Below are 15,456 nucleotides of genomic sequence, written 5' to 3'. Positions count from 1 at the left end.
TTTGTATTTTATGTGTATGAGTGTATTGCCTGCAAGTATGTAAGTGCACCCGTGCTGTGTAATGCCCAGAGGTAAGAGGGTGTCAGATGGTTGTTAGCTGCCATGTGCGTGCTGGGAACCAATGTGGGTCCTCTACAAGAGCAGCCAGTGCTCTTAACCACTGAGCCATTTATCCAGCCCCAGCACCCACCTCTTCAGTCTTTTTTAATTAAAAAAATTTTTTAAATTATTTTTATTTTATGTGTATGAGTGTATTGTCTGCATGTAGGTAAGTGCACCATGTCATGCAATGCCCACAGAAGACAGAAGAGGCCATCAGATCCCCTGGAACTGGAGTTATGGACAGTTGTTAGCTGCCATGTGGGTGCTGGATTCGAACCCTGGTCTTCTGCAAGAACCACCAGTGTTCTTAACCGCTGAGCCATCTCTCCAGCCCCTCAAATAGTCTTAAATGACACAACACTTATTGGCTGCCACAACTAACCATTCTCATTCTCATTTCTGGAACAAATGATTTTTTTAAACTGAGGCAGTATATCTAAAGGTGGTTTCTGAAGAGTTAATACATAATAAATATGTTGTAATTTTTGCTTCCTTGGTTACATTATTTCTTCTACTCTATTAGTTCAAATTATTTCAATCTTTGAGGGTTGGCTCAAGACTTTTCTTATAATACAATATTCTTTTCTACTGAGTTAAAAAGGTTTATGTGGTTCTATAGTCATATTTACATAATTGCACAACTGTTCTCTAGTATTTCATTTATGTATACTTAGATTACATTGCTTGAGGTCAAATAGTGACTCATCTCAAAAAACTAAAGACTGGTTAGTAAACTGTTATAGTTCTATTGAAGAGCCAGAATGCTCTGACTCCATTTTGGCTAGCTTCTTCAGACAAGCCCGGATAAGCTCAGGCATATTGTTAAATTTTTCCAGTTGCTACCCCACCCCCCCCACCGGAAGCTATAAATTAAGCAAACCCTGGACATGTAAAAGCCTTATAAGGTATGAACAAAAACTTCTGGGCCCTAAAAGGTATCAGTCAGCATATTCCAATGCCCTGAAGACAGCCCCTACCAATCAAGACTTCCCCCGTACTCAGGATATGGGGACATCCAATTATTTTAAAAGACGCTTGGTGTGCGCTCGGGTTTCTGTGGAGTTCCCCAATAAAAGCCCCTGCCTGCTATTGTTCAGGGCCAGACTCCATCTTTGGCTCGTGTAGTCTGTGCCTGGCTAGCCACCATTTGGTTGTTTTTACTTTAAATTCCTGAATAAACTTTTTGTATAATCTTTTTGGTATCTGTGGGAATTATTCTCGATTCTTGAACCCCAACATTTGGGGGCTTGTCTGGGATTTGAGAATAGAAACCTCAGACATATGGGAACGTGCCACCAGAGCCGGCCTTGGTAAGTAAGTCCTCCCTCCCTTCCTCAACCCCCCCCATAGTCCGGACATCCTGGGGCTCAACAGAGATCAGGTGGATGCGCTATTGATCCCAGAGCTGGAGGAGAATGGGTGACGCCCTGACTCCTCCTCTGATAGGGGGTCGTGCTCCAGCCTGACATGGAATCCAGGCGGGACGGCCCAGAGTCTTGGCCCAGCCCGGTGTGGAATCTGAGCGGACCAGATGCAAGATTCGGGTCAAGTCTGACGTGGAATCCAGGCTGGCCAAATCTTTTTGGGAAAGGGACAGGGGCAGCCTTCTCAGCTGACTCCGCACACTGCGAGATTTTCATTTCTCCCTCTAGGAAGCCACCATCTCATACTGTCCTCACCCTGTTCAGAGCTCTGCCTTGTCTATCGACTTTCCATTCTACTCCTCCTCATGCTCATTCCTCTTCTTATATTCCTTTTTCTTGAAGATTATCCCATGATGGGCCAGAAAGTCTCATCATCTTCAGCTCCCCTGATCTAGCTCTTAGTCATTTTCAGGATGACTCATTTGTATGAGTGGCCTTGAATATGTCCGGACTCCGTGTCAAGTCGACCAGCCTCCAGACCCTCTGCACCATCGAATGGCCCTCCTTTGAAGTCGAATGGCTGCCTGAAGGGTCCCTGAACTTGTCCCTCATCTACAGGGTTCAAGGAGTTATCTTGGGGGAACTGGGGCACCCTGACCAGATCCCCTACATCCTGGGTTGGCAATATCTGGTCACCCCCCCCCCCCGTGCCCCCGAGTGGCTGCATCTCTTACTGCCGCCCCTGCCATCGGGGCCTTAAGGGGTCAGCCACTTTGCTTCCCCTGAAGAAAGTTCAGACCAAAAACCCATCAGGTCCCAAAGTTCTCCCCTCAGCGCCAGAGGTGGATTTACTCCCGCCTCCTTATGGGGCCCCATCCAGTGCTCAGGATAGACCTAGAGCGCGCAGGTCCTGAGCCTCTTCCTCTTCTTTCAGTTCCTCCCAGTCTCCGGCCCCAGCTCCTATGGCTGAGCCAGCTCCTCCCATGGCCAAGCCCAGCCCATTGCACACTCCCTCCCAGGGTGAGGGGAAGACTGTATGAGCTCTTCCCCTGAAGGAGATTGGGCCCCGAGGGAGGACGGAATTGCACCCATAGTCTACTTTCCCTTTTCTACTAGTTACCTGTATAATTGGAAGTTACAGACTCCCTCCTTCATGGAGAAGCCTCAGGCCCTAGTTTCCCTCCTGGATACCGTTCTTTTTACCCACCAACCCACTTGGGATGATTGATTGCCAACAGTTATTGAATATCCTGTTCACCACTGAGGAACAGAACTGTATCCTTCAGGAATGCAGACATGCAGTTCCTGGAAATGATGGGCGACCGACAGAGAATGAGGACTTGATTATGGGTGCTTTTCCTCTCACACGCCCAACAGAGGGATGGGACTACAATACTCCCGAATGTAGGGAATGCCTAAATGTCTATCACCAGATTCTTATGGGGCGGTCTCCAGGCAGCTGCTAAGCGCCCTATCAATTTGTCTAAGGTCAGTCAGGCAATGCAGGGAAGGGATGAGTCTCCTGGAGCGTACCTGGAGCGCCTCCTAGAGGCTTTCAGAACTCATACTCCCATTGATCCAGAGGCCCCAGAGAATCAGATGGCCATCAATATGGCTTTCGTGAATCAGGCAGCTCCAGACATAAAACAAAAACTTTGAAAGCTGGAAGGTTTCGAGGGCAAAAACCTTTCTGAGCTGATGGCAGTGGTGAACAGGTATTTAACGATAGAGAAACCCCTGAAGAAAGACAAACTAGAGGGCTGGCTAGGATACTGTTGGCTGAAAGAGCAACGAATCCCAAATGGGGGGGACCAACCCCCTATGAAAAAGGGAACCCGAGCTCCATGACCCCCACAGGAAGGTCGGCCCTGCCTAAAAAGAGACTAGTGTGCATATTGTAAACAGCTGGGTCACTGGGCTAGGGAACGTCCTCAAAGGACGGGATCCTAGTTTTTGTAGATATATTTTCAGGATGAGTCGAAGCGTTTCCCACAAAGGGGGAAACTTCCTCAATGGTGGTTAAGAAGATCATCAATGAATTAATACCAAGATATGGACTCCCCTCTGTGATCGGGTCAGACAATGAACCAGCCTTCATCTCTAAGGTAACTCAAGAGTTAATTAAAACACTGGGGACTAACTGGAAGCTACATTGCGCATACCACCCCCCAGAGCTCAGGGCAAGTAGAGAGAATGAATTGGACTCTTAAAGAGACCTTAACCAAATTAACCCTAGAAACTGGTGATGACTGGACGGCCTCCTACCTTTTGCCCTATACAGGGTCAGAAATACCCCCTATACTCAAGGCCTAAGATCTTATGAAATCATATATGGCTGACCACCCCCTTTGCTTCTGAAGCTGCCTTCAGATGTGCTAATTGATTTGTCTGAATCCTAATTTCATAAGTCCCTACAGGCCTTACAGATTGCACAAGACAACATTTTCCCTCTGCTGAGGCATATTTACAAACTGCCACCAGCCCAGCCGCATGGATTCAAGCCAGGAGACCTTGTTTGGCCCCTTGGACCTCATTGGAAGAGGCCACACATCGTGATCCTCATCATACCCACTGTGGTCAAAGTGGACAGTGTCAAGACCTGGATATATCTTTCACACTTGAAACTGGTGAAAAAAGACAAACCTGGTGAACTGAACAAGAGATGGACAATCACATGGGTAAAAGACAATCCTCTCAAGCTAAAAATCACAGCTACACCCTAACCCTTGTTGCCTTATGTTTTCTCACAGAGCCTGCCCTAGCTAACTCCCCCTATGGACTCCAAAATATCACCTGGATAGATACTAGCACATCCACTGGGAAGATACTGAACATCTCTCATCTGGGACCTCTAGGTGCCTGGTTCCCCAAGATTACATTTGACCTTTGCAATCTGCTTGAAGGAACTTGGGACTTGTCCTCTCCGTCAGGCACTGCAGACTATGGTTGCCAGAGCCCCCACGCCTGAAAGAGGACTCGGGAACACCACTTTTATGTTTGCCCAGGCGACAATGGTAACTGGAGAAGTACCTGTGGGGGGCCAGGGGATTATTTCTGTGCTTCTTGGAGCTGCGTGTCCACTGGATATATTAATTGGGCTGCCCCAGTCACTACCGACTTAATCCAGGTAACTGCAGTCCCTGGCTGGTCCTGGCTTATTAGAAACCGCAACACAGGGCAACTTGATGGACCATGTACTTCCCTTAGATGCATCCCTATCTCCTTGAGCTATACCCCAAAGGGAAGAGAACTCAAACAACAACAAAAATGGATTGATGGGCAAACTTGGGGGCTGAGGCTATATGCCTCAGGAACTCACCTGGGAATACTTTTTTCCGTCCACCTTCAGGTGGGTCCAGCCTTAGGAACTCAGACAGGGCTGGCTCGGACAATATTACAGTCCACCGGATGACCAACACTGCCCTTAACAATTTTTAAATCTGCTGGATGGCCAGCCCCTAGCCAAACTGTCCAACCTGACAACACCACCACTCCACCCACCTATAGATCTACCCCCTCAGGGGTCCACAAGGCTCAAAAGCCCCTGCAGCCATCCCCTGGACTTACTAACCTCCTAAATGCCACCTTTATTGCTTTAAATAATACCTCCCCTAACCTATCCATTGCTGGTTTTGCATGGACCCGAGCCCTCCCTTTTATGATGGGCTAGCCCTCCCAGGAAATTATACTGTCACTTCTGACCCCATGCCTGTAGAATTCCCCTGCCTACGGGAAGAAGGGGACTTACTCTTACCTAAGTGTATGGAAAAGGGCTATGCGTGACTCCCTCACATAAAATTGTCCCCCCTTCTTACCAACATCTATGTAACTCTGTTCAAGAGATAGGGGCTACTGCACCTAACCTATGTATGGTGCCCCCCAACTCCACTTGGTGGACCTGTACCTCTGGCCTAACTACATGCCTCCACTCCTCCATTTTAAACCAGACCGGGGATTTTTGTGAACTAGTGCAGGTGGTTCCTCATCTATATTATAGAACAGACATAGAAATGGAAACCACAGTCTCAGAAGAGTCTAGACCTCGTAGGGCCATAGGAACCACTGCAACTGTCCTGTCTACTCGGGGTTGGAGTAACCACTGCAACTGGTCTGTGGGCTTCAGCGCTAGTCCTCCAGGATAAAAATTAACACCTTCTTAGACAGGCCATAGAGTTAGACATACAATCATTAGAAACATCTATACACCACCTCAAAGGCTCTCTATCCTCTTTAGCTGAGGTAACCTTACAAAATAGGAGAGGGCTGGATTTACTTTTTCTAGAGAAAGGAGGACTCTCTGTTGCCCTAGGGGAACAGTGCTGTTTCTATGTCAATCACTTGGGAGTTCTAAAACAGTCTTTGGCTGAGGTCTGTAAAAGACTTAAGGAAAGGGAAAATGAACAACTAAATCAACAAAATTGGTATGAATCCCTATTTGACTGGTCCCCATGGTTAACAACTTTGATCTCAGCAATAGTCGCACCTCTCCTCTTACTCCTACTAGCAGGCCCCTGTATTCTTAATGCCTTGCTCAAATTCATCTGAGAACGGATACAGACAGTCCAACTGATGATACTGTGTTCACAGTATACTCATTTAAATCGAGACCCCGAGCCTTATGACAATATAGAAATGGTTCCACCGCCCTAAATGCTCCGTCTAACGGCTTCTTTAATTTGCTTGGCTTAAAGATTTAACCCTTGCCATAACTCTAGGGGGGAATGAAGAGCCAGAATGCTCTGACTCCATTTTGGCTAGCATCTTCAGACAAGCCCGGACAAGCTCAGGCATACTATAAAATTTTCCAGTTGCTACCCCTCTCCCCACCAGAAGCTATAAATTATGCAAGCCCTGGACATGTAAAAGCCTTATAAGGTATGAACAAAAACTTCTGGGCCCTAAAAGATATCAGTCAGCATATTCCAATGCCCTGAAGACAGCCCCTACCAATCAAGACTTCCCCCTGTACTCAGGATATGGGGACATCCAATTATTTTAAAAGACGCTTGGTGTGCGCTCGGGTTTCTGTGGAGTTCCCCAATAAAAGGCCCTGCCTGCTATTGTTCGGGGCCAGACTCCATCTTTGGCTCGTGTAGTCTGTGCCTGGCTAGCCGCCATTTGGTTGTTTTTACTTTAAATTCCTGAATAAGCTTTTTGTATAATTTTTTTGGTATCTGTGGGAATTAGTCTCGATTTTTGAACCCTAACACTATATATAAAATGTTATGCAGATTTTCTGTAATGTTATATATGAAAAGATCAAGAGTCACTATAAAAAAGAGAGGTTGCAGCTATAATATAAAATTAATAATAGTGGCTTCCTGGGGAGATGATGGGAGGACCTGGGCAAATGAGGACTTTTGCCTAGATCACTCTTCATTACATTTCTTTCATTTTGTCTGTGTTGGGGGGTGGGGGTGGGGATGGGGGGTGTGGGCAGGTTGTGCCACAGCTCGAGTATGGAGGTCAGAGGATAACTTGTGGGAGTCATTTCTCTCCTTCTACCATGTGGGCCCCAGGAACTGAACTCAGATCTCTTGGCTTGGTGGCAAGCACCTCTACCACTCAGCCATCTCACCTAAACTGTTTCTTATATAGCTTCTTATTTTTTAGTCATGATAGTATCATTACTTTCTTTAAATAAATTTTAAAAATCCCTAACAAATCTTTAAATATTTAAAAGACCATATCAAAAGCTGTATCACTGAATAGTCAAAGAGTGAACCTGCATCACTGTCACTGCTCCGTAAGTCACAGCTGTCCAATAGATAGATCCAACCATTATTCCAGCTGCAGCAAAAGGACAAGCTTTTGAGATCAGTCTATCTGCAAGATCCAAGACGTAAACGACTGGACCTACAATATAAAGAGAGAAAAAGTTTCAATACAAGGTGGGTTTAAAAAAAAAAAATTTATTTTTATGTGTATGACTGTACTGCCTGCATGTATGTGAATGCACCCATGTCGTGCAATGCTTCGGAGGTCAGAAGAGGGTGTCAATTCCCCTGGAACTGGAGTTAAGGACGGTTCATAGCCGCCATGTGGGTGTGGGAACTGAACCTCTGCAAGAGCAGTCAGTGCTCCTAACCACTGACCCACCTCTCCAGCCCCCAAGGTAGGTTTTTTAAAATGACTTCATTAATATCTTCTATAGGTCTAAAATACTTTTATGAAGTTGGATGTTCTGATGTTTTGAATTCTGGGAAATAGCTTGTTCAAACTTGTCTTTATTACTGACCCTATAATTAGAGCTTTAAATACAGGTGTTTCTTATGAAGGACAATAGTCTTCTTACTTCTATCTCATCATCACACTGGCTACTGCAGAGCTAAAGGCCATTTTAGCTTGTTCTTTTCAAACAGTTCCTGGGTAAAAAATGTGGTAAAAATAACATGTCTCTGACTTTACTCATTGTGTCTTGGTACAGTGTATAAAGGTAACCATGGTAATTTTCATTTTCTTGTAGCTACAAAGTCAATTTATTTTACTTGATTTTAAATATACTATATTTATGGGGCCAGAGAGATGGTTCAGCAGTTAAGAACACTGACTTTTGTTCTTGCAGAGGACTCAGGTTCGGTTCACATCACTCACCTGGTGGCTAACAACTGTCTGTAAGTCCAATTCCAGGGGATCTGACTCCCTCTCCTGACCTCTGCCAGCATTGCATGTACACGGTGCACTCAGATACATGCAGGCAAAATACACAAATGCATAAAAAAATATTAAAATTGAATATATTTACTATATTTAGTTGAAAATTGTTTTAAACAAGTTTTTTAAATGATTATGATGCCAGTTTTTCGTGGCATTCCAACATTTGTTTACGACAACAATGCTTTTACATACTTAGCATTTTAACTACCATTAAGTCCAATTTAGCTCCAGAATTTTCCAGAAAAGTGGGTCTCAGACTTGTTCAAAACCAAACCAAAGAAATGGACCTCTGTGTTAAGCCAAAGGTGTATATAACCTGTTGATTTAGTAATTAGTATTTGTTGAATACCACTACATACAAACTGTTATTTCAGGCATATTCTTAGAAATGCATATGCTCTTTTTTTTTTTTTTTTTGGTCTAGAATTAAAGGCAAGCACCAACCACGTCCAGCTCAAAAATGCATCTGTTCTATCACTTACTTTTTGGGGGCCTACACTCTAAAGAATGCTATACACAAAAGCAGTTATTATTGTATAAAGAAATTAACATAGCAATTTGATAGAATAAACATATAAGAAAAAAAGCAACATATAAAGCCCTGATCAAAATTCCTCGCTGACTGGAGCCAGTTACTGCAAAGAGAGACTACATGGTAGAATAAAGAGAGCATAAGCAGAGATGCCAAAGAACTTGTGATTCAAATGCAGCACATTCACTTATCATCGTTAAGCTCTAACTTAAAATTTAACAAAGCATCTTTTGGGGCCAAATAAATAACATCATTTTCCCTTATTTGATGACTTATTTCTATCAGATAAACATACTACTTCTTCTATCTACTTTAAAAATAAATGCTTAACTATTTAAATTACATTTATTTTCGTGAGTGGTTGAGGGGATATAGATAGGTGCTCATGTGCCACATGAGTGTGAGAGGCCAGAGGACAACTTGCAGGAGTTAGTTTTCTCCTACTGTGTCCTGGGGATTGAACAGATCTAAACTCTTCTTTTGATCCTTCTTGTCTCACTACATTTCTTTACTTTCTTTGCAAGAAAACTACTGAAAAGAACTGTCTATATCTTCCTTTCAGTCTCTCATGAACCTATCCTATCCAAACTGTTTATGGGTATCACTAACAACCCCAACACACCTAAATTCAATGGTCTAATCTCAGTCTACTTTCTTTTTGTACTGGCCAAATGTGACATATTTTATTCCCAATCTAAGATTGTTCCTTATTGTATTTCCAGAACATCATCATCTCTCACTTTTCAATCACTCATTTTCCGTTTCCTTTGCTGGTTCATTTTTTTAAAAAAACTTATGAATTTTATGTATATGAGTGTTAAGCTTGCATATGTATAAGTGCACCTGTGTTGTGCAGTGGCCTTGGAGGACAAAAAAGTGCTTTGGATCCCCTGGAACTAGACTTATTGTCGGTTGTTAGCTGCCATGTAGGTGCTGGGATTTGAACCTGTATTCTCTGCAAAAACAGTCAGTGCTCTTAACTGCTGAGCCATCTCTACAGCCCCTGCCAGTTCCTTCTTTACTTCACAAGTCTCACTTGGCCAATCCATGCATCATCATACTTTTTTTCCCCCCTCTTCTTTTGGTCTTTTTGAGACAGGGTCTCCTTGTAGCACCAGCTGGCCTGGTACTCGCTATATAGACCAGACTGGCCTTGATCTCACAGAAATCCACCTGCCTCCGCCTCCAGTGTGCTGGAACTAAAGGTGTGTACCACCACGCCTAGCACCATCATACGTTCTACTTAACTTGTTTTCTCTTTTTAAAGCATTTTAATCATTTAAGATACTTTAATTATTAAGTCTATTTCTATTTACTAGAACAATGGTTGGAGAACCACAGTCCCTGGCCAAATCCAGCCAGCTGTCTATTTTTGAGAATAAAGTTTTATTAGCCTGATGCCAAGTCTAAAATATTTACTGTATAGTTCTTTACAGAAAAGATCTGCTGACTCCTGTATTAAAACATAGGCTCCAAATGGGGAAAGACCTTTCTGATTTTATTTATTGATATACCCCAAGTTCCCAAGAGTCTCACTTATTTAATTCTCTTAGGGTGTAGTAGTCAAAACTACGTATTAGTGGAGTGAGGTGCTACAGTTCCTAAAAGAGAGGTCCCATGTATCTGGATGAAAATATTCCTGAAATGCACCCTACTCTAGGTGTGGTGGTGCACACCTTTAGTCCCAGCACTTGGGAGGCAGAGGTAGGCAGATCTGTAAGTTCAAGGCAGTTTGGTCTACAGAGGCCACCAGCTGGGGCTACAGGGAGACCGTCTCAAAACAACAATGAAAAACAAACAACCCCCCCAAAAAAACCCTAACACCATTTTTATTTATTATCATCATGAACAATGACAATGTATGTTTGAGTTTTCCTCAACAGACTGTAGAAAAGTCTATCAAATATGCTAAACTTTCTTGATGAAGAATTAGGTGTCAATTCTTTTGTACAAATCCTTACACTTCCTTTTGGAAACGTTCAGCCTATCTCTTGGGTTATACAAAAAATATATACCTGGTAAAAATTAAGAGGAGCTGAATTTTTAAAAAATATTTTATTATTTATTTATTTAGTTAGTTTTTGGTCTTTTTGAGACAGGGTCTCCCTGTATCCCCAGCTGTCTTGGAACTCACTATGTAGACCAGGCTGGCCTTGAACTCACAGAGATCTGTCTGCCTCTGCCTCCTGTGTGTTGGGAGTAAAGGCGTGCGCCACCATGCCTGGCCCATTTATTATTTTTATTTTATGTGTATGAGTGTATTGCCTGCAAGCATATGAATGCACCCGTGTCATGCAATGCCACGGAGTTCAGAAGAGGGCTTTGGAATCCTCTGGAACTGGAGTTAAGGATGGTTTGTAGTCACCATGTGGGTGCTGGGAATTGAACCTGGGTCCTCTGCAAGACCAGTCAGTACTCTTAACTGCTGAGCCATCTCTCCAGTCCCGAGGAGCTGAATTTTATATCATAGGTTTTTCTGATAAAAACTCTTTGTCCTTTGTCTTAAATTACTTTGCCTAAATTTCTCAAGTTACTTACAGACTAGTCTAAGATTAATTTTAATATTTAGAATAAATGCCTAGTATTGCTAAATATATCATTAGACTAAACTGCCAGTCAGAGGAGATTTCTGAGAGCTAAAGATTATCTAGGCAAGTCATTTGGTAATAACTGCTGAAATCTTCTGGATGACAATCCCTAACCCAGACTTTCTATTAGAGGAAACTTATGTGCAGCTGTCTCATGACTTAAGGTTATAATCTTTGGAAAACAGCAGCAGTCACCAGATCCATCTTATTGTCAGATTACAAATACAGTTATGGGAGTGGATGAAAAGGCAAAATCCTAGTCCTTGAAAACATTCATTTTAATAGGAAGAAGCATGAATAAATGTCCTACACACATTAACTAAGGGCATAGAAGCTTCAACGCTTAAGAAAGGCATTAGTGATTTTCTAGCACCAAAGACTGAACCCAGGGCTTCATGCATGCTTGGCAAGTGTTCCACCACTGAGCTACATTCCAGCCCTCATTACTGAATTCTTAATGGCTTGGTGGGCTTTACCACTTAAGACTTTCAATGGTATTACACTTGCCTATTAGAAAACTTTGAATAAACACACATTTAAAAAATATTTCAAGGGTTATTAGAGAAGCTTACAACTAAGTGGAAGTTTATTGTGAATTCTCTTGTACAATAAGGATTTTTGTAAAAACAGAAACTATACCTTAGTACTTTGGGTAAATTCAAGTTTTTGCATTTTAGATTTGAGTAACATGGAAAGTGAGTTGAAACTTTTGGTAAACACATAAGTTTACTCAAAAAGTAATCAGTTTTGTCAAGCAGTAAAAGAAACTTTGCTATTGCTGTGATTCATATTCAAGTTGAGCTAGGAGCGTTATCATCCATCATACATTTCCAGTGAGAGGCAAAGGCTGGATGATTCTGAGTTTGAGGCCAGCCCAGGATACGCTGCAAATTCAAGGTGCCAGACTTTGTTATACAGTGAGATCCTGTCTCAAAAACCCACTGATTGAGAGATGCAGCATTTGTCTAACATGCATAAGGCTTTGAGTTCAATCCCTAGCACCTCAAACAAATTAAAAGTCTATCTGTATATGATTGTCAAAAGGTTTATCTTGGGGGCTAGAAAGTTGGCTCAGAGCTTAGGAGCACTGGCTCCACTTGCATAGGACCCAGGTTTGGTTCCCAGCACCCACGTGGTGACTAACAACTGTCTGTAACTTCAGTTCCAGAGGATCCAACACCCTTTTCTAAGCTCCATGGGCACTGCACGACACAGGCGCACTTATACACATGCAGTCAATACACTATTATATACAGAAAATAAAAATAAGTATTTTTTAAAAGGCTGTATTTTGGCCTGGGTGCAGTGGTGTACACCGCTGGTCCCACATACTAGGGAGAATGAGGCAGAAGGATTGGAGGACACCATGAACAACACAGGAGACTGTCTCAAAACCAAATCAACTATACAAAAATCCCAAAGCCAAACAGAAATTTGAATCAATGACTAGGGCTGGAGAGATGACCACCTATTCCTGGGGATCCAACATCCTCTTCTGGTTTCCAAAGGCACCTGTTTGTATGGAGGCAAAACACTCACACACATAAATCTGAAGGGCAGACAAGGTAGTACTCAACACCTGCTGGAACTGCTTAAAACCAAGAACTGCCAGGGCCATTTCTGAGATACAAAGGGATCCTTAACAACATTTATAAACATTTCTTGAGAAATGTGATTTTTATGCCATGTCAAAAGTGCTAAAATCTCTAACACAAAACATGATATAGTGAGTATAAATAGGTGCTTTACAAGACAGCATCAGGTAAGTTCCTTATAACAGCTCTCATGAACTCCATCAGTAACCATCATTATTAGAAAGCATTAATAAGAACAGACTGCTCAGAGAAGACACTCAAGTTTCCAGGGTTTTCTATCCCTGTTTGCTTTGCATTAAACTGGTTCTAACCTAGACCCAACTCAAGTGCTAAATTGTTACATTAAAACACCATTCCCAGGGCTGGAGAGATGGCTCAGCAATTAAGAGCACTGACTGCTCTTGCAGAGGACCTGGTTCGATTCCCAAGCACCCACATGGCAACTGCGAACGGTCCTTAATTCCAGTTCCAGGGGAATCCAAAGCCCTCTTCTGACCTCTGTGGCATTGCACGACACGGGTGCACTCACATACATGCAGGTAATACACTTATACACATAAAAATAAAAATAATAAATAAAATATAAAAAAACACCATTCCTGGATGGGTGTGGTGGTACATGCCTTTAATCCCAGCACTTAGGAAGCAAGGGCAGGCAGATCTCTGTGAGTTCAAGGCCAGCCTGGTCTACATAGGGAGTTCCAGGCCAGCTGGGGCTACAAGGAAACGCAGTCTCAAAAAGATAAAACAAGACAAAACAAAACCCACCATTTCTACTTTCAGTGACTCCAGAATTGCAGATCTTACGTAGTGTCCTATACTTTTGTTGCTCCAAGTCTTTTTGTTACACTCTTTACTTAAAGTCTATATGGAAACCCAACTTCCCAGTGAAAACTAACTTCATTTGACAGAGGTTCACTAGTTTCTCTAGCCCATTCTGCTTATATCCCAGGTGGCTTCCTTTATATACTAACCCACAAAATGCACTTACCCCTTTGCTTGTTCATAATGCTATTACTTTATGTTCTTTTCAGTTGTGTCAATATCCTTTATGTCTGTCCATGTCAGCATCATCTTAGACTGAAAACTCCCAAGGGGGCAGGGGCCATGCCTGTTTAACTTGTTTTGTACAGTGCCTAGGATAGAACCGTGTACAGACAGGTACTTTAAAAATGCTTTGTACACTCGGGAGGCAGAAGCTGGCGGATCTCTGTGAATTTAAGGCCAGCCTGGTCTACACAGTGAGTTCCAGGCCAGCTGGAGCTTCAGGGAGACCTTGTCTCAAAAAACCAAAACAACAACAACAAAACAACACAAAGTAATACTTAATATACTAGTTACTGCCTCCAAAGTGTCTGTAATCAAAATAAATATACATTAAGTAATTCAAAAACTTTAAGGCAGAATTAACAAATGTAACAACAGGATGGTAAAAACTGTATCTATCTATATATTTTCACTATGTACCTGAAAATGACCTTGAACTTATGGTCATTGTGTCTCTACTTCCTGGCTGGCCTTGATGTCATGGAGATCCACCTGCCTCTTCTTGAGTGCTGGGTTTCAAGGTGTGTGCCACCATACCCATCTCAGTTTATGGTTTTTTAAAAAATATATTTTTGTGTGTGATTGTATTGCCTGTTTGTAAGTGCAACTGTGTCATGCAATGCCCATGGAGGTCAGAAGAGGGTGTCTGGAACTGAAGTTAACAGACAGTTGTTAGTTGTCATGTGGGTGCTGGGATTTGAACCTGGGTCTTCTGCAAGAGCAGCCGTACAGCCATCTCTCCAGCCCCCGCCCCTTTAAAAATAGATGTGGGGCTAGAGAGATGGCTTAGTGGCTAAGAGCACTGACTGCTCTTGCAGAAGACTGGGTTCAATTTCCAGAACCCACATGGCGGCTACCAACTGTCACTAACTCTAGTTCCGGGGGATCTGCTACCTTCATCTGACCTCTGAGGGCATTGTTCAACACAGATGCACTTATACACATGCAGGCAATATACTCATACACATAAAAAATAAATAATAATTTAATAGATGTATGTTAACTTGATGGTGAAACAGTAAATCATGCCCAAATGAAAAAACAGGAATACCAAGGTACTTCATACTAGAGGTAAAAAACATTACTGAAGGGCTGAGCTACTGCTCAGTGGTAGTGTTTATGTGTGTGCCCTCTAGGTTTAACCTACAGTGCTTAGGGAAAAAAAGATTTTGTTGGAAAAGGTGTCGACAAGAAAAGTGCCACCACCAATTTATCATTAATTGGCACATAAAACAGCAGCATTTTTATTGGAAGACAAGCATTTATTTTGTTTTTTGAGATAGGGTCTCTCAGTAGCCCCAGCTGATGTGGAACTCACTATGTAGACTAGGTTGGCCTTGAACTTAGAGATCTGCCTGCCTCTGTTTGCTTGTATATGTGGCATAAGATTCCCTGGAGATGGGGTTACATGCAGATGTAAGTCACTCAATATGAGTTCTAGGAACTAAACCTGGGTCCTCTGCAAGAATAGGAAGACGCATACTCAACCTCTAAGCCATCTTTCTACCCCACTATTTTAGCTTCTTAATTGCTGTATATTCCAAGGGACAATCAACACGGAAACAGCTAAG

The 15,456-nt window shown here is 42.7% G+C and overlaps 1 protein-coding gene across 1 annotated transcript in view; it reads right to left on the bottom strand.

The window, feature by feature from the left end:
- Positions 1-15,456, bottom strand: part of March5 (membrane associated ring-CH-type finger 5) — a 32,375-nt gene that overhangs the window by 4,129 nt on the left and 12,790 nt on the right. The window contains exon 3 of the mRNA XM_008849605.1: positions 7,192-7,322. Coding sequence (XP_008847827.1) covers positions 7,192-7,322 — 131 coding nt within the window. The remainder of the gene's footprint in view (positions 1-7,191; positions 7,323-15,456) is intronic.

This window comes from Nannospalax galili, unplaced genomic scaffold (assembly GCF_000622305.1).
Source record: "Nannospalax galili isolate Female #2095 unplaced genomic scaffold, S.galili_v1.0 scaffold384, whole genome shotgun sequence".
NCBI lineage: Eukaryota > Metazoa > Chordata > Mammalia > Rodentia > Spalacidae > Nannospalax > Nannospalax galili.
The sequence above is the reverse complement of the archived record's forward strand: the minus strand, read 5'-3'. Positions and strand labels throughout refer to the sequence as shown.